We start from the raw sequence: 21128 nt of genomic DNA, 5'->3' as shown, positions 1-21128 counted from the left end.
TTCTAATTTCGTTCATGCATTCGCGAAATTCCACGCCATTTTAGAAATTAATGCAGCTCTAACCTGTGCAATTCCGTGCCCCGTGTAAAACGGCCTTTATAATTGAGACATTTTTCAATAGTACGATTGTATATTTTTCTGTATCACCAACAATTTTTCATGTTTATTATAAAGCTCCGCTCCATATTCTCTATTGGTTGCCGCCATATGACTTTTCATGCTTCTAACCTTACCATCCGTCTTTCCACTATTTTTTGCAGTATCATCAATCATTGGCGTAATGTTTGCTCTCTTTTCATGCGCCAATGGAGTGGGCCAGTTCTGTGAAATTAAGTTACTGTTGAATTTGCAGCTCGTATCTGCTTCCGCTGCTTGTAAATACACATTTATGATCACAGTTGCGACCCTGGGGAAGTTGATTCATTTTATAAAGATATTTGAGCACGTGAAATCGTTTTTTCATGCAATAATCCCAATATTTATTATAAAATCCGATTCTTCGATTTCTTTGTGGATATACAGTGGAGAAGAGAAGCAATACGGGATTACTATTCACAGGAAAAGCTATCTATGCCTTTCCGGTCTGTTGCACTCTTTTTTGGAAAACGGTATCCAATATTTCTAGGATCTCACCTCCGTTGCGAATCTTTTATCTTAGCTTGAGCAATCGACGAAGCGTGGATGATAACTTTTATTATAGAGTTTTCTAACTGAATGTGTACGGAAACGAATTTTGGGGCCTTATTTCTTGAGATTGTATGAGCCCAAATGTTCGAGTTTGTTCTTTAATAGCAGAGCTTTAACAGCATTATAATTATTTATCGGGGATCGCTTGGGAACGATAAATTATAGAAATAATGTCATAATATTCATAAAGTGTTTATGAAGCCGTAGCAATTGATATCAAAGGTAAGAATGATAATTTGGATTTGGCAATCGTTGCGTAATTTGTCAAGGTACGCGGTGATTATGTCAAGGATCATCCTGGATAGAGTCAAGTCTTATCATGATCCATATTCCTCATCCTCAGTTCCTCATCTTACACAATAATGGACCGAAATAAACATTTTTCACTCTATTCTCTTGTAGCTGGTTTTCTTCGTTTGATTAAAGTATGCTCTAATCTGTTTACCGCTAAGTATTAAATTATTACTGTTTCGAAACATATATTTTTCATCACTATTTTATCATTGACGATTTCAGTATAATTCTTCCCCTTGTTGATTCGACATTCATCTTGTGTTTGTTACACAATTTCTGTTTTGCTTCATTGACTCTCCTCTCAAATGAATATTAATTGAATACTGTTTTCCTGTGAAATACTGTTTTAATTAAATACGTTAATTAAATCAAACACTGTCGTCGCCGCGGGTGCTGAGAAAGTTGAATCAGGCTGTTTGAGTTGTACTCTCGTCTCTACATGATTTTTTCTAAATCATTTCAGATCGCAATTACTATCCACCGAGCCACGTTCTAAGCCCTCATTTCAAGGGTCAATGCTTTCTCAACTCCCCAGTTGGTTCCGAAATCATAACTTAAGCGTCCTTGTTTGTCTAACGGATTTTACTTTTCTATTGAGAAGACGAGTCTGTCAATGTTACGTCTTTGAACGGTTGCTCTCTTGACCATTTCGTCCTGTTTTTGGGTACTGTGCATGGAAACAACAAAGTTCGTTACATCACATCTTCGTCCTGTAGATATAAGGATTATTGAGTTCTATGTGAAGAGGCAAACATCGCATTGGAGAGTTCGATTTCAGCCTTAAAATTACCTTCACCAGAAGTTGTGATAGGGATGACCAATAAAAGACTTCGCTGGTCGCAGGACAAATTCAATAAAAGGATTCCCTATCACCACCACTGTATGCTACTTGCATAGAATGATGTGATTGAAACCTTGACGATGAAGAACATCAATTTCCGGCATGATACACGGCAAGATCGAGCCACCCCAAAAATAAATCCCGGAGATATCATCACTTACGACCTAGGTTCGGCTCGTGGAACAATTGCGGGCCGCATTGCAAATCACATTCCGTTTTGGAACAACGGCGGCGGTTGAAAACATTTGGCAATTTTCCACAGTCATTAGGATTCTCATCAATGCGCGGAAAGAGACCTGCTCCCGTGGCACTCGAATCAGTGGCGCGTCTCGTTCACTCCTTCAATTCCCCCAAAAACTGACCGGGAACTCATTCATCGGTGGCCACCGCTTCGATTATGCACTCCATTTCCTACCGTCGTCCGCGCCAACTTCATTATATGTGCATTACCGGGCGCAAACATTGGATCCCGAAATCTTCTCGAAATCATCTTTCTCCCTCTCATACACGCGCAGAAGTGGACCTCATTTCCCGTTCTATTTTCCAGGACCCGGAGGCGAGGCGTTGTCTGTTCCGCCTAATGTAGTTTCCACTCGTGCCCATGTTTTGGAAACGAAATAGGGGTGGTCTGGCATTCATCGTGCGTTGGCTACGTCCCATTTAATTTTTATGGCGTTCACTCACTCAGTGCTGGAGAGCTTTTTGAAGATTGGTTCGAGTATGTGAGCTTAAAGCTCATCCCCAACTAAGCCACTGGCGTGTGAATCACCCACATTAAGTGTGAAAGGGTCATTGTTTTTTCCCAGCTCATTCAGCGAGGATTTGTATTTGCGAATTCCGCATTAAAGGGTGGTTTCTTTTGCCACTTCGGTCGCATTTTAATCGGTTTTCAAAATTTTTCGCGGCGCTGGGATGAGGTCAATGGGATCCACTATATTTCCCATATTTTGCATTATAATGTTTGTAATTTCGAGGAATAGCATTGAAAAGTAATGAATTTAATACATTACATCATCATATAAAATGTAAATTTCGGTAAAAACAGCTAATTATGACTTATTTCCAGGTGAAACTCGGATAAATGTGTCCCACAGCGACGCGAGCGACGACTTTTGCAAACCCATTTATATGCGCGGTGGCAGAAGAGCAATTACTCACCCTAAACAATAATACACAGATAGCCACGTAACTCATTAACGCCAAATTACACAATATACCGAACGCCGATTACCAGCAACAACTGAATATCAGGTATATAACTGCTAACCACAGTTACCACACAAGCGTAGCGTAGCGTAACACATTAAAGGCGGACTTGAGGATCCTCTTTTGCAATATTCGTGGTCCGAAGACTTCAGTGGGAATTTTGAGCCGTCACCCTTTTGAAGCATTGTGCAGTGATGGAAATATCGATTTCGATTAAAACTGAAACTTGAGATTGAACAGTGAAAGTTCAAAGGAATCGATATCGAGCCACAATCTTAGTGCTTCGATCCAAAGTCGAAATTTTCAACTCCCTCACTACCATTTCGTCTGATCTCATCAGCGTCACTGTTGTAATTTATGTGATACTTATTATTTTTATATTCTTATAAAGTATTCAGGTACAATAACTCAATCAATCAACAACTTTTATATTACTACTACAGTAACTTAGATACCAATAACATTCTTGTTTTTTATAATGCGTATGAGAAATTTAACACATACGAGAAATTGCACTCTCTAACAGTCACTACCGAATCTTTGTGCCTCAAGCGTCATCCATCTGAAAGACCAAGGGGACTGCATACAATAGGTCCAATTCTATCCCATGGAAGGCTGATTTCGGTTGCCCTTTTCTGTCGCATTTTAATCGGTTTTCAAAAACGACCGCGTCGCGGTGATGAGTGCGATGCGAATCGCTTTATTCCAATACTTTGCATAATATTATTTGTAATTGCAAGGAATACCATTGAAAAGTTAATGAGTTTGATGGATCACATCATCGTGTATATAAATTTCGTGAGCACCCCTAATTAAACCTAATTTCCCCGTGAAAATTTCGTATCAATTTTTCCATCCGCGACCCGAGTGGCGACTTTGGTAAACCCATTTATAGGCGCGGTGGAGGACAAAACATTTGGAGGCCAGCTTGAGGATCCTCTTTTATAATATTCGTGTGATAGACTTTTCTCTAAGGCCGGTAAAATTAGAAAGGCACTCCCCGCGTGCCCTCGATCATCAAGAAAGCATCTCAATCAGTTGAACTTCCTAAACACATTTACTGAACCCGAATGGTTCCAAGCGGTTATCCCAAAACTTTAATGTGGGTGCATTTGTAAAATTTTACTATTAAAAATTCATATCTTATTCTAGATTTTTTTCTATTATTCAAATGTGTATTCGATGTGTTTTTTAGATTTATTATCATTACATTTTTGTAAAAACTCTATTAACTTTTTAAAAGAGCCGTCGACTTTTTCGATTTATGGATATTTTGGTTCAAATGTCTGTTTTTATTGAAAGATCGAACTTTTCATTTCGATTTATTATCGATTTCTCAAAAAAAAATTTTTGACCGACATTTTTTTATCATCAGCCATGTGCTCAACACGCTCTGCCTCCGAACTCAATTAAATTACATAAAACAAGTGCTATACTTTCAATGCTTGTTTTTGTTTGTATACTTTTTAAATTTAAATCCATCATATCTGCTCAATTGCTGTAATTGCTCTCCAAAATAATCATTGTTAAATTTTTTATCCGACTACAAAATTTATAGCTGTAAGTTTACATCTGATTTGGTTCTGTCGCGTCCTAGTAATATACTTTTTTAACCTCGAGCGTTCAGATTGTTATCATTTCACAGATCCCGCAAAATCACAAGGCTGCGCGGGTACAGCAAATTTTGCTGCATCACATATCGTAGGGATCCTTCTGTTGCCGGGGAGCGTCAAAGCAAGTGCTTGCATATGGTGAGAGATTGACTTTTTTCATCCGAAATAAAACTCAGCTTTTTTTCTCTATTGCGTGTGCAATGCATTTCTGCCTCTTCCTCCCTCGTGGGTTGTCTAGCTTACTATCTCAAAAATATGTTAAATAAGCCCATACCTTCCTTCCGTTCTAAGGTCGTAACATGTTCCATAAAACTGCATACAACCAGAATCCCAGTTTGTTTCTCTCTACCTCTGTCGTTTCATTCCCACTACTGCCTCGAATCCCCCACTCTGCAGCCGCAATGCCATAAAGGCCACTTTTAATGCACTTCCGCAGGTGTCATATGGGTCCACGTCCCCGGCCCTGAGCGACCGGCGCGAGTTTCCGCTCTTCTTCCGCACCGTGGCGCCAGATTCGTCCCACAATCCAGCGCGCCTGGCGTTCGTCAGTCGCTTCAAATGGGACACGGTGACCGCCCTGAGCCAAAATGAGGACGTATTCTCCCTGGTAAGTATTCATTTTTTTAAATACGGTCGCAATATCCCAATCCGTGTGGGCATAGTTTTTACCTAGGTTACGTGACTGAATGTACTACACCCCACTCAATTGATGAAGTTGATTGACACAGATGTGTAACTTTCCAGTTACACATTCTTCGATTCCGCTTCATTTCAAATTTTGGATTAATTAATATTTATTCCGTTTGTCGTGAAGGTGCTATTTTTTCAGTAATAATCAAATATTTGCATTATCATTAAGGACAATCTAAAGTCCTAATAGCACTTCCTCAGAAATTTATGAAACCCAATAGGAAATGAAGGTCAAAATGAGTATAGGCCAATTTTCAAAATATTATTATTGCTAATCCTACCGCTAGTTATTGCATTTGATTTCGATATTATTGAGTTATTGGACATTTCTCTCCCTATGATCGATTCATAGTCCCGTAATTGGAACGGCCTAGTAAAAGTTACTGCATGGATTCCATCAAATCCAATGGATTCAAGACCGCTCATTGGATTGTTTTATCAATTTACTTCGTTGAGAGGTTTTCGGGCGAAATAATAAATTTGGGATTATTTTAAAAATGCATTCTGTGTACCGGCGGAGTGGGGTTTTGTTGCTTTTGGCAGGAATTAAGTCCCCTTTATAAATAATGGTACCATGTATTTAATTGTAATTTATGGATTTATAAATGGTAACTTAGTACCCATTGCATAGCTCTTCTGCTAAGCAATTGCTCAGCATATAGATAAATCTTGAAATGCTTTTAGCGTAATGCGGGGGTCATAAAATAGAGATTGAAGCCAGAATCAAAGAAAAATATATTCTAATTGTTGTTTGACTTAAATTTTAACAATAATTTTGCATCCGCTTTTCGAAATTGATAACGTCACTGATTTTAATCACGAAAAAACCGGAACGAGTTTTAAATGTTAGTAAACACCAAGGCATACGATTGTCTCAATATTCTGTGGACCTTGAGTATGCACTATAATATCTTTATTCCAGCGAAAAAGTTAACTATGCTCCCTAATACCTGTGCATTCATTTTTTATAGGCTGTCAATGACTTGGTGACCGAGCTAGAGCAAGCTAACGTCAGCTGCAGAGCGACTGTGACTTTCGGAGAGAATGACTTCAAGTTTCAGCTAAGAATGCTTCGAGTGAGTGTTGATTTAAAATAATTTATGGAGTATTTGTTTGATATTTGATTATTTATTTCCCCACACCACGACTGAGTTTTTGCATTCCATTGTTGCGTTCGATTATAATTTATCATATGTTTTGTAACTTGTGTCTTTAATTGGAATTTACCTGGGATTTTTATTTATGATAGGTGATTTCACCACATTACACTTGAAATATGGTTTTTATCGGCGATTAAATTAATGAATTGTATTTTCATAGAGCATTTAATTTCCTCCGCGCAAATAACAAAGAACAAATATTCTGTATTGATCAGGGAAACTAAAAGGTTCAATTCTGGCTGTCTTGATTTTTATGCCATGATAAATTGAGATAATTCCGTATCTGTTGACAAGGCAGACAAAATCCCCGCCGAAAATGAATCGCAAATAATTGTTTTGAATGCCGTTCAACGATTTTCTATCTATCATGTCCCATATGCCGGAGTGAATGACATAAAAATAAGGTCTTTTATTTTCAAAGCTTTTGCCACATTTTACATGTTTAGTTGTTAAACGGAGTTTCTTTAATACAAGTTTCCATTCAGCGTAGAAGAAATCCAAAATTTTATCCTCGAAACTAGTAATACGACTGTTTTAACTTCTGCGCAATTCATCATGTTGTACTCTTTATGAAATCCAAAGGTATTGACTCCGTATATTGTGAGCAATAAGTGTAATTTATCGAGACTTAGCGTGCTCCATACGTTCTCCGAAATTTTTAGATAGAATACCCAACTGCCTTCACGGCAACAGTTTCCATTATAATGAGTGTGTTAGATCAAAAGGATTATACCTTAAGTAAAAAATATAGCTAAAACTTCATAAAAATGAGAGAATTAATTATTACCTAAGTTTTTTATAGTTAAACATCTATTTTTTGTCATCATTTTATTATACGCTTAAATAATTGCGAGAAATTTATGGAATAACTCAGGGTTTTTCATGAAGTTCTCATACTACTCTATTTTCCTCTTATCTGTGAGGCGACTTCCATTGCCTGGAAAGATTAGTGTACTCATGATACGACTCTCGTGATAGCTTATTCGGCTAACGAATAAGTTCATTCAATTTCAAGATAGTGAATCATTAGAGAAGCTGGATGCTAATTCATTCCACAAGGATATCATCTCAGCAAGTAGCAATGAACATTACCTTCTTATTTTATCGCAGGTTGGTCGGTCATCATAAGAAACTAGAAGTTTTTGAGAAAATTAACTATTATTATTGTATAGAATAATGCCTAAGTTGACAAATAATGTGATTGGGACGTTATAGTGATTATGGATCGAAAACAAGAGGATTTGTTCTAGTTTAGGATTATACCTTTTTTACCGTTCATTTTTATATTCATTCGATTGCGGAGAGATTCAAATAACGGTCTTGTCTGTTTTGTCTATTGTTATTTATTCTCGGTGATTTCAAAATCTTCTAGGAAATAATAAGTTGAGTGTCACTAATGTTTAATGCCAATGATTATTTTCATTCAGGATAGTAAAATATCATAGCAATGATATGTCAATGTTTGATTCCACTATAGAACACTGATTTGAAACAATCCACCCATAAATTAAAGCCTCCCACGATTTATACACAGTATACATATTTCCTCTCTTCGGTTAGATTTTGATTTGGAATGCCTTTGATTCAGAAAGTTAAAACCAGTGAGCTGTTTTAAAGCTTTTCTGTAGCATAAAGTATTTTCCTCGCCCTATTGCTAGCGCAGGGTATTTATTTGCTGCACCGGAGGGGATAAAATTATTGCCAGCTTCACTAGAAATCGCAATGAATTCGATTGCGGAGAGATTCAAATAACAATCAATTGAGCATGGCCTTTCGGGAAAACACCTGTGATTGCGTGCAGCTGCGTTGGTTTATTTTCTGCTTGACCGCTCAGTAAATCAAGAAAACGATGGCCGAACTCAAAATCATGGTGTGAGGTTTCCACGCCACGATTGCGATTTATTTATGACATCCAATCTCATGGTCCCACGCCTCTACTGATAACGTGCCTTTCGGCATGAAGGCAGCAATTTGGTGAACTGACTCAGGTGTATGATCAGCGAATGAATAATTGCTCACACCCGAGCGCATTGAATAATTTTCGCAGGAATGAATGCTGTTAGTTATTTTTTTTTTTAATTTCGGTAATCATAAAAACGCTGCAATTCTTTAGCATACTAATCTTACACTCATTCGCTGTATTTCATTTTTATATTGTTTGGTATTGGTCAAAATGCTGAAGTTCCTCATGTGCGTGATTCTATCGGCTTTATTCGATTTTTAAGTTTGCATTGATGTTTCGATGGAATGCAGATCGATATTTTTTCTCTGATGGGTGTGCTTATTTTCACTACAGCGGCGTCCTTTCTGATGAACGTGCCTTTTTTCGTAACATCGGAGCCCAGGAATTAGATAAGCCTAGGAAAGCCTCACAAATTAAACGTTTTATAGCGAACGTCGCGAGTGGCACTTGTTTCATTCGTTTCGATTTTTTGTTTTCCCGTTAATAGTTATTTAAATAGAGTTTTAGAGAATTAAAACACTTGTTTATTTCCATTAATGTACTTCAGCGTTTATCTCTTCTAAATATTTTCGCCGTACCCCTCAAATATGTGGACTGAGTATCATGATAGTGGAAAAATATTTAGGGAAACCCATGATTGGTATCATCCTATTCAGCTACTTAACACGATGCGAACAGCTGACGAGAATTCTCGGCACTGTATTCCCAACGATTCCGAATTAATGACAAAGATTCTCGCCATGTAGTCACGTCAGCTTACACAATTTAAAATGGCACTGTAAGTATTTGGTAGTACGCTTTCAACTTTTGTTCGTTACTTATTATGAATTGGTGTATCATAATGTTTGATTAGGTAAAGTAATATTTTAAACATTAGCTTTTTAACCAAAAGCAATTCGACAAATTGGCAAATATTTTTAACCTCAGCACCTCTACTCAGGTACGTCGTTTCTGTAAATGCCCTGCAGGGTAACGTGTTAAATAAAACTAACAAAGTGATCCTCATTTAAGCCTCATGTATTGAGGAGTCATTATCTGATGATTAAGCTTACGATTATTAGGCTCAAAACATGTCTTGTATTAAATAAATGCGTTGACAAAATTAGGGTGCGTTGATGACTGAGTTTCATTTCTTCAGTATATATTCAAGTTAATGTGAAAAATTTAGATGGGAGCTACATGTTAAAGTACCTCATGATTCTGTATTGGTGAATATTTTCAAATAAATTCCGTCTAACTTTGTGTTTTATGTGACTCCTAATGATTTTTACGATCACAGCGTTAACTAATCTCTATGAACTATCACCTAAATGGATTACCATTTGTAATTATTCGTGTCTGCAAATTCGACATGTTATTTACATGATATTTAAAATATCATCGTATTAACCCAATACAGCGTCGGAAGTGATATCATTAGTGAAATTGAAATCAACGGTTTTATATTTGCAAGAAGCAAATGAATTCATGACAGTTATTTTTATTTTCAATTATTTGTATTAATGTTGATACAAGTCGTAAAGTCTCATTATTCTTAACTACACTCATTTTTATCTAATCAATTATTTCGATGGAACCAATCATTTCTCATTCACCGGTGTTTCAGCTGAATACTCTGTAAGGTGTTTTGTCGTAATTAATGTGCTCGTGGCACGATTCTCAAAATTCAATTCTGAAACTCACCGCTTGGGGTCATGACCGTTGTTATTTCCCTCGTGGCCAAATGCATTGAGCCTATCAGCATTGGTTATCTGGTTTTGATGTTGGAATTAACCCCGTTTGACTGCATACGAACCCAAAATTAACTAGACTCTGGAAAAATTAATCCTGATTTGGTTTATGCGACTTTGAATATTGATAAACAAGCTGTCTTCTTGTCGATCGCATCCGTTTATTTGATTCTGTTCATTCAGAATACAGAGCTGGCTGATGCCGATTCTAGATCATTACTTTGTTTCCATTTCTTTTTGTGAAAATTCGAGGGTTAAATATTTTTATACTATTATAATGGCATGAGTGTCATTTGTACACATCAGAGATCTGATTATAACTCGAAGCTGAGACGTGAGAATGGGAGAGACCCAAATTTAGCGCTTTGGACGACTTCAGAAGATATTAAAGATCATGAGATTACTTTTTTAAGAAATTTGGAAATTTAGAAATTTTTAGGGGGTGACGCACCCACCTTGTGTTACTTTTACTGCTATTTTGATCTACCCTTAGTCGCTCAAGGTGCCCATATATTGGCCCTGTATTTGTGAAAATATTAATTCAATTTTTTTTCTATCAAATCGTTTCGTCATCATACTTCAAGAATCATCTTTGAAATAAATACAAAAAGAACTGAAAATTTCAAAAATCGATTTTTAGCTTTCCGGGAGTAAAAACGGCCTTGAGAGGGAAGGGGTTTAGATAGAATGTGTGAGTGAAGGTATGGTATGGTATTTGGAGGAGGCGACCGACAGCTGTGGTCACTTGCGCCATGTGGGAAGGGTAGGTGAGGAAGGGTGGAGAGAAACCCGGCGTCAGCATTAGCCTGCTCTTAACGAAAGGCACCAAGGGGACCACGGCTTAACGTCCCATCCGACGGACGTAGTGTTACGCTTGAAATGTCCTCCACACAACACTCAAGCAGGGATCGGGCAGTCACTGAAAATTCTCTGCCGCTGCCGGGATTTGAACCCGGGCCCACCGGGTGGGAAGCCAACACTCTAGCCACCGCACCAACCCGATCCCATGTGTGAGTGAATTTGGCTTCAAGGAGTAATTTATCGATTTTGCTCTGATGACGGAAGATATGTATTGCTCTGCAAATGCCTCTAATCTGGTGCCCAAAAATTGAAGATACCTAGATAAATCAATGTCAGGAATACGAGGTTTGTACCTATTTTCCTGACAATGTATTTCCTAACAATTTCATAAAGATGCAATATTTACCATGTAGATAAGCGTCTAAACCTCAAGGTAGGTACAAGTTATATGTACATTTTTTTTCTTTTTGTTTTCATTAATAAGTTGATGAAACTCAGTTTCCTTATAATTTATCATAGTATGCCGCAAGCAATCCACCTAGGCGTTTTAATTTTTCTCTATTTCTACTTTGAATAATCCCATGCAAGCGATTCACTCACACTAAGGGATAGATGCCTGGTATGGTATGATGCATGGTAAAATATTGTCAAGATAAGCCTAAAAGACTGGGAAGTTACGGCAGACTACGCTGAGTTGCCAATTTTCCATTTTAACAAGTTTCCATAGATTTCCGAACCAGTTAAAGCATCGGCAAAAACAGTATCGTTGTTTTCTGTCGAGATGTCGAAAGTTTGCTGTAAGAGCTTTATCTGCTTCTTCTGTAAGAGCTGTCTGCTTTATCTTAATACTGGTACGAGTTGGCAAGATTTTTGGGTGTGAAAGTAGAATTGGATGCCTTTCAGCCTCGTAGGATTTACTATTCAGAGTCCGGGTCTGAAAATCATTTTTTTTACATGCTATCAAATGAAGGGGATGGGTTTCTGGAACGAGTTAGGTACGGAGAGTCTCGCAGTGTTGAGATAGGTTTGGTAAGGGAGAAGAAAGTTACTGTACTGCTGAAACGTGGAAGTTTCTATTTCGCTAAAAATGGAGCTGATATTCCTCGATTGTATGCGTAAATATATACGTCCCATTGGCGTAAATAGGAATATGCTTTGGGAGGGGGGGGGATAAGAGGGGATGAGGAAGGGCGGCCTCCCACCCCCAATCCTCCCTTTTTGGGAAAATTTCGGAAAAATGATATGCTTGCAAATTAATTTAACACATTTCAGCTCTTAAAATTTGGGTTTCATTAAAAGGTTACGTTAAAATTTTCTGGGTCAAAACTAGACAATAGTTCTGAATATTATTTTTATTTCTCTAAGGCTTTGGGGGGGGGGGATCTATCCCTCTCATCCCCTCCATAGTTACGCCACTGATACGTCCCCATACATGCATTACGATTGAGGTAGTATTCCCAACACCAACCTTGGCATCTAATTTCACCCCGTTTATATTTTAACTCAAGTAATCTATTTATATCATGGTTATGAGGTAGTGACCTCGGGTTGCGCATGTGAAGGGCGACTTAAGAGGAGTGTGACGCTACAGGTCGAGGAGAAGCTTCTCATGAAAAAATTTGTGATGCTTGGATCACGGAGGAATTACGTTAAGAAGGGCGCGCATCGGCTTCTGCGCTTGGAGCCAAGATAGAAATGGCAAAAACCGAGATCACGTGATGAATCTGATTGGTCTAATTTACTGACTACGACGATCGCGTTTGTTCTCATTTTTTTTAATTGTAATAGACATTAATTCCTATTTAAGCTTAATACACACGCAGAAGGCAAAGTATTAGGAATTGAATTAAATCTAAACTTAAATATTTACATGGCGAATTGGTTTCATTTCCAACAGTTAAAAGGAAGCTGGGGTTTCACTGCTGGCCTCGGATTTTGGTTGCTTCGCTGCTACCTTCAGTGTATTTGTTTATATTTAGCCTGAGCTGGGAACCAATAGTTACACCAGCAACTCATTCACACTTTACATAACGAATATCATAAAATAAGATCCTCAAGTCGTCCTCTAAACCCACCGCGTGTTTAAATGTGTTTAAAAAAGTCGCCACTCGCGTCGCTGACGGAGAAAATGATTCGAGTTTCACGGGGAAATACGGTATAATTAGGGGAATTAACCGAAATTTATGCACATGATGTTGTGATACATCATATTCATTGATTATCAATGCTATTCCTCGCAATCACAAGCATTATAATGCAAAATATTGGAAAACAAAGTGGATCGTATTTCACTCCGCACCGCGATGCGGATATTTTTGATAAACGATTAAAATTCGTCAGGAGTGGCAACAGAAATCTCCCCTCTATGAGGTGGAATTGGACAGCCTCTATGTGGTCCTCTTGGTTTACATTATCGAAGGTATTCCTTTGTAGGAAATGGGAAATGAGCATCGATTTTTTTTCCCGATTGTCAGCTGTTAGAAGTCACCCTGGAAGGAAAGTGTCGAAACGATGCACCTTAGTGAGGGTGTGATATAATGACCAGTGGGGGGGGGGAGGGTAGTGGTGATGAAATGCCCTACCGTTGGAAGTCCTCGCCCATGTTTCTTCCCTTATCTCGCCAGTGCACTTCGAGACCTCGGCGACTCTGAGTGGCCCTCGCATCACAGCCATCATCGCTTTCCTCTTATCGTTCGCTCTGCGCTATCGCTGATGTCTCCTCCGGCGGCTCCCGCATTATTTCATTCCGTCATCTGGTCCGGTGACCAAAACGTTTTCATTATTTTTCTCTCCATCTCGCGACCGGACAGGTTATGCGCTTTTGTCCTAGCCTTTTTTTCTTACCCTTCTGAATGCTCGTAAAAATTATCTTTGGGTCGAACCGAGGTAAATTTTCCACATAGTTTTATTTCCGCTAACATAAGTCTTTTCCGGAATGGTACTCCCATGGAGTCTATACTCTAGCCTTTCCATCATCCGGTTCATTTTTTTTTCAATTCAAATAGTTTGGTCCAAAGTAATTTTTAGAAAAAAAGAAACACTTTACAAGATTCATTGGTGCCTTTCAAATTCTTTATTCTGTTGTTTAAAGTGAACTGCCACTGGCTGTAATATTATGCTATAGGTTCAATTAAAGTGTTTAAATTTAAAACTTATGTATGCGTGACATATCTTGAAACATTGCTCTTGTATAAGCCTTGTGGTGTTGAGATTAACTTTTTTATTATTACTTTTTTTATTATTACTATCGCAAAAAATGTTTCAAGTCAACCATAAAGTCAGGTGGTAACATAAAGTCAGAAAATGTATAAAGACAAAAATATAAGATACGAGGTACCAGCTAGGTCGATAGGTTTTATCACACAAAAATATCCAAAAATCAAAATACAAAACATAAAATACTAAGCACAAAAAAATTGAAAAATCCCTCAAAATCCATTTTTACACAAAACATAACCCACAAGAATATATGAAGACCGAAGAAAAAAACATGAAACACCAAAAATCAAAAAAAATAAACGTTTGGAAAAGCCCTAAGAATTCAACTTTGTTTAAACTACTCATAAATGTCTTGGCGTTAGTTGGGAAGGGCTCAAAAAAAGACGTAGGATCTGATTCTTGTACCAGGCCTGTCGAGCCAGCCTCGACGTTTGCCCGCTAAGGGTTAATCTAGTGGAACGATTCAACTGAATGTGCGTCTGTTTAGGTTTTTTTTCAAGTTCATTTGTTTCATACCATTTGAGGATCGTCAAATAAACCTTGGCGATAACTTTCAAATGGAAAATAATCCACTAATCCAGCCATAGTTGTTGTGAGCGGATAGGACTCTGTACCTCTTCATCAAATTCCTATCTCATGCATGGAGCTATTTCATTGGCTTTTTGATTTCTGCATTGCACTCATTTAAATATTGGACTCGTTTAGGTGCTCTCGTTTTCTTTCCTTTGAGGGCGATGAGGTGATAACGGCTTCAGACATTTCCCAAATAAAATAAAATTAAAAAAATAAATGATATAATATACTTCTTCTCAAACCTACTCACCTATACTCGATTGCATAGATCACCTGTGATGTAAACCGCTCCATGGAGGCACACTGCTGAGTCAAAATTGAAAGTATTAATTTCACATACTCAGCGACGTAAATAATACGCAGAATCTCAACATTGCCGTCGTGAGAATGTGGCGTGCAAAGGTCCATTTAACTCAATCAACTCGATTATTTTATACGGCAAATTTCTATCCTTGATGTATATTGCTTGCTACGTGTGTGCATGATTGCACACCTGCGAAGTCACTGGTTCGGGCAATTATCCGGCCGAGGCATCCGATTGAAGTAGGAACTAAAGCTATCGATCGACTACGCTCTCCGTCAGCAATCGCTGTGCGGTTGTCCCTGTTCATTTATTCTTTCATTTTCACTGTGGAAAAGTACAGCGGATGATTACATTTCCACAGTGCAGAGCTGTGCACCTCTTAATGCTTCTATGAATGATATGATAGTAAATTATAAGGAGATGAACAAACAAATGCTGGAAAGTAACCAATAGGTAGAAATGTTTTTGGAACTTATTCTTTATTTTCCATTTACAAACATGTATAAATATTAACATTTTCCGGGGTTAATGATAAACGAATTTAGTACTTCCAAATCATTAGTAACGGTGTTACAGCAGTGATGGACAATAAGTTTCTCTTTGGTCGAAGTGAATGCGTGAGGCTGCCTATAAAAGGTTAAGTAAAATATGGCTAGTGATAATAGGTATTACGTATTTCGTAAATACGTTATTATAATTGACTCAAGTTTCTAGCTTTTAGCTGATGACTGATTCACTTTCGTAGTTTATTATAAACGTCACTAATGACTGTATTTAAATTACTCCAGGGAGATATTTTTTTAGTTAAAATAGAATAAGGTCAAAAGTAATTAACTGCATCAAATGCATGATAAATAGTTAAAAAATACAAAAGACTATTTTTTTAATATTGGGCTGCTTGAACTATTATCGGAAACGTGTAAGAATCATGATATATTTAAACCAACCTCTCGAGAATAGCTCATTTAAATCTCACTTGATGGCTGAAAAGTTTTCCGTGAGAACTTGTTGAATTTATTCATTTCTACCAATTTAGAAATTGTTGATTCCAATGAAGTTAACGTAAATCACCGGCAATGCATGAAACACATGAAAGGTTTGGAGTCGCAGTCAGTCTGATTTTGTTCGCTAATACTTTGGAAACATAAAATTTCTTAATATCCAGCATGTCTCTCCATTTAGCATCGAATTGAAATGTTTTAATCCTATTTTCTCGAGATTTCTAATTAGGTAATAAAAAAACAGACTGATTGATTCCACTAGACACATTTGGTGCACTCCGAAGCATAATTTCAGTAGTGAAATTGCATCACGTCCGTGTGACATAATTTCAGTAGAGTCGTTTAAATAATCCTAAATAAAAATGTTTAGTACGGACTCAAATTTCAGTTGATCGTAATAATAAATACCCTACATATCAACGTTAATTATTTTTAGCGGTAAAATCTATTTGGCGATTCCTTGTGACCAGAAAACGGCAATTTTTATGTACGCTGCTGCGTTGTTCCATTTCATTCCGTTGTTACACGACGCGACGTTTCAAATTGTGTTGTAGCAATTAAAGAGAAGAAAGAGTCTGCTGTTTTAACATAGGTACTTGCATCGGAAACTGCCGGCACTGGATATTTTCATTCTAATTAATGATTTATTGCTGTTGCTATATTTATATAGAACTGCGAGTGAATCAATTGTTATTGATTGGATCTAAAATAAATATTCTTTGGGCGGAAATATTTCGCAAAAAAGATTTTTTACGATTTCAAAGCTGTTTTTTGCTCTTGTATACCAGAGATTTCCATATTCTGGCAGTATTTTCTCCATAATTAACATAAAATGATGTAGCCGAAGTTTTACAAGTGTTTAGGTCAATTTCTTTACTAAGACAATTTCGAAACTGTTTTCCTCTTTCATTTTAACTCCAATGCCACTGCGTTTTAAAATCGCTCATCCAAGATTTAATGACTGCAATTTGCTGACTAATAAATACTCAGAATTTATTTCACGAAAACCTTCCGCCAAATCAAAGATTAATAATCAATAAGAAATAATATGAATAAGTAGTTTAAATACTATTTTTCATCGAGAAAGTGAGACTGGAAATATACGTGCTTTGCGTATGGTACCTACTAAAGGGCTAGTGGCAGTGTATGCAGATACATATGATGATAATTTCAACTGGCGATCTTGTTGCATTCAAACTTATTTTTACAAAAAATTATTAGATATTAGTATTTATTATTATAGAAAATAAAGACATGAAAAATGTTAAATGAACTAGAATTTAATTATTGATAACCTAACGGTTAAAATCACACCACTCGCAATAAAGCGAGATTAGCCTAAGCCATGAGCTATTTTCTTTTGCCAACACAGACGATTCAACATCACCGGAAAAGTATCGTAGCCCAGCTCATTAAAAAAATAATAATTGTTAGGAGTAAAAATATATATATCCTATTTAAAATATCCTAGGGAGACAACTCCGCAATTTTAGCGGACAAAATTGAGCTTGGAAAAAGGCCGTAAGTTCGCATTCTGGTTTACATCATGTTTTCATGTTTTGACAAACTTCCATCAACAAATTTATTCGTAATTTAGCGTAGTCTGCCAACGATTAAAGGCAATAATGAACTACTTACATTATTACACTGCCAAAGCTTGTTCTTAACTTTCAAATTATATTGACGCTACACGATTAATCATAGCAATGAGAAGGATAACTTTTGAGAAAAAATACTATACACTAGAAAAAAGGAATAAAGTATTATGAGAAACAAGGAGTCCATAGACTTCCATGAAAAATGATTGAGTACTATAAACCTGTGTTACTATTTATACTACACTACTGTATACTGTGCTACTAATTATACTATTTAATTTTTTAATTTTATTTTACTTGGGAAATGTCTGAAGTCGTTATAGTAACGTGAAAGAAATGCATAGATTAACAAATCATAATAACTGTGTTATAGATTTGAACGAGCATTGTAAAAAAATATCCACCTCATAAGAGAGAAGAATGCACCCTAAACAAAACCTTTGTGACAAATAGTTTTTTTAGGCCAAAAAATTGTTTGTTCTTTACTCCTGAAATCGCTGTCAGCTTGTCGATTTGATTGCTTCTCAGAGCAGCAAAGCAAAGTTGAGGACCAAATCCTTTTGCCTTCAGTTTTTTGAGCCCCTCGATATTACAAGAAATTATAATGGAATTTCACTCATTATTTTTACTAGAGACGAAAACTTCTTTGAAAAAGAAAATTTATAATCCATTCAAAGCATTAGCTTTGAGTACATATTAAAAAAATTTCCCCATCTTTCTTATTTACATGCTACTTTCGTTCACCCAAAAGCATTCTCTTTCATATCTCCCGTTGGAGTCGCCTCTCGTCGGCCACTTGAGCTATAGCTTTCTGTCCTCTTTTTCGAGACAAGGGTAAGAGGGAGCTTGTATAACGACGAGATGGAGGATTTCAATATATTCACATTTTTGAAAAACCGACGAAACCCTCCAACTCCCCACGTCCACATTTCATATTCTTCAATCACAGAAAAGAGAGTGAGAGAGAGAGAGATAAAAGAAAAGGAGTCGACAACGCGGGAAAGCAAAGTGCCCTAAAGAGTAAACATTTTGAAAAACTGATTTTTCATTCATTTTTGCGCACGGAGAATGAGGTTAACGGAATTGGCATTCTGAAGGGGGTTTTCCGTTTACAGGTGGAAAAGCATAAAAAAAATGGACCTAACAAATTTTATTGAATGTTTTCAGTGTCACAGAAGACATTGTCCCGTAAGCAAATACTTCAAACAGGGATTAAAAATTAAATGGGTCATAACAATTATTAACAATCTGGTAGCTCGTTATTACTGCTATTTATGCCATTAATACTGATGGTTGGTCTATTACGCGCTAAAATGATGATACTGTAATATTCAACAATGCGTTGAAATGAAAATGATAGTATTAGGATAATAGAAGTTAAATTGTTGACAGTGGATTTGTTTGTTTTTCACCCAACCTACATTCAGTTTACTACTAGCGGTCTCCCTGAAAATTAGACAAAAAATATATTCAGCATATTTTCAAGTTTTGCTACTTAACTGAAAGAATTCGGCAAAGTCAATATAAGCAAGAAAATGAGTTTCCTCTGCTTAAACTGCACCAAAGGATATTTACAATCAAAGTTTACATTTGAGTGGAATCCATATTTTTCCATGAAAAATGATTGAGTACTATAAACCTGTGTTACTATTTATACTATACTATTGTATACTGTGCTACTAATTATACTATTTATTTTTTTAATTTTATTTTACTTGGGAAATTTCTGAAGCCGTTATCATCTCATCCTCCTCAAAGGAAAGAAAAAAAATAGAGTACCTAAACGCGTCGACTATTTAAATGAGTGCAGTGCAGAAATCAAAGAGCTAATGAAATAGATCCATGCATGAGATAGGAATTTGATGAAGAGGTATAGAGTCCTATCCGTTCACAACCACTATGGCTGGATTAGTGGATTTTTTCCATAAGAAATTTATCACCAGGCTTTTTTGAGGACCCAAAATTCATATGAAAAAATGAACTCGAAAAAACCTAAACAGAAAGCGTCACACAGATATTGTATGAATAAGGTGGGGATCTGCTAGCGACTCTGAGGCTGCGCGCAAGGCTATGATTGGATACGGAGCACATCACATCAGTAAGAATATCAAATTTGATTTTCTTCAAAATTTCGAAAATTTCAATTTAAAAAATTTTCGAAATTTACGGATTTCAAAAAAATTTCTAAATTTAAATTTAATGCACAAAATTAAATGTTAAAACATTTTGCAAGTGAAATGAGAAGACCTCGGAGTGGAAAAAAATTGATGAGCCTCCAAAGAGGTTTCTTAACCGAGATGCTTCTATGGGAGTTAGGCCAAAGATTATTAGGTACTTTAATACTTTAACTGCTAATGCATCCTGAAGGTAGAATGAAGCTCCATCTCATCATCATGTTATTTTGGTGATGTAATATTTTCATACATATCATGTGTATCATTTCGCACACTAACGGTTACCTATCGTTTCAGGACCTGGATACAAGAATAATCATCGGCAGCTTCTCACAAGAAGTAGCTCCCAAGATCTTCTGTGAGGTGAGTTACGATTTTTTCGCATCACCTGTTATTCCCAATTCCGTCTTTATGCAGTTACCATAATTAATTTTATCATGCGACCACAAAATCACCCTCGACTTCATTTTTAGGTTTACCCACTTTCATGGTTGCATAGGAGTTTTCGAAAGTATGTGCAGATCAAGAATTTTTTGTCTTCGTTTTTGTCTACATTTTGTTCCGTGGACCTCGTTACTCAGGTTTTCTGGCAGGTAACATCTGAATAAGACATAAATATCCATCCATAATATAATACTATCAAATAATGGCAATTTTGTATGTATAACTCCACTACCGACCATGGTATCGACTCAGCGCGTTATTTTCAAGTTCGTTTTATTTAGAAGTATATTTTGAATTATTATTGTATTATACCTTGAAAATGAAATAGGGTATCAAAACAATGGTGGGTAGCGGAATTATGTATTTAAATGTGGAAATAACGATTTATAGTTTATATTTTATCATGGATAAATCGCATTTCCGCAACGCCAAGCCTAAAACAATTTCATGCACAAATATTCATAATCTTGACGGATTATACTACTTAGGTGGCCTCAACTAATGACGATTTTTCTAATTGTTTGGTAGGCATTGAGCGTTATCCAGCATATGAGAAAGATAATTAAGAGCATAGAAATCATTCGGACTTTTGTTTTAAGGTTTCCTCCTACTTATTATCACCGAGTACTGTTAGGATATAATTCGATTTAAAGACGAATATACAGTTCACGACGTCAACTCCAATCTGATGTGACATATCTGTGTCAACTATTTAGTTTTTACCTTTGTGGAGAGTATTTTTTCAGGATAAATGAAAGAGGTCTCCTATATATTTACATTTTTATTATTAATGTGGAATTCTGCCTCGTAATTCGAGGGGATTACTTCAT

At 36.6% G+C, this 21128-nt stretch overlaps 1 protein-coding gene across 1 annotated transcript in view; it reads left to right on the top strand.

Moving 5' to 3' along the window:
* The window catches only part of LOC124158187 (gamma-aminobutyric acid type B receptor subunit 2-like), a 172229-nt gene that overhangs the window by 61238 nt on the left and 89863 nt on the right, over positions 1 to 21128 (top strand). Inside the window, exons 2-4 of the mRNA XM_046533375.1 lie at positions 5078 to 5248; positions 6303 to 6407; positions 20152 to 20217. Coding sequence (XP_046389331.1) covers positions 5078 to 5248; positions 6303 to 6407; positions 20152 to 20217 — 342 coding nt within the window. The remainder of the gene's footprint in view (positions 1 to 5077; positions 5249 to 6302; positions 6408 to 20151; positions 20218 to 21128) is intronic.

The sequence above is a fragment of the Ischnura elegans genome, chromosome 4 (assembly GCF_921293095.1).
Source record: "Ischnura elegans chromosome 4, ioIscEleg1.1, whole genome shotgun sequence".
In the NCBI taxonomy this organism is placed as follows: Eukaryota; Metazoa; Arthropoda; class Insecta; order Odonata; family Coenagrionidae; genus Ischnura; species Ischnura elegans.
The sequence above is the reverse complement of the archived record's forward strand: the minus strand, read 5'-3'. Positions and strand labels throughout refer to the sequence as shown.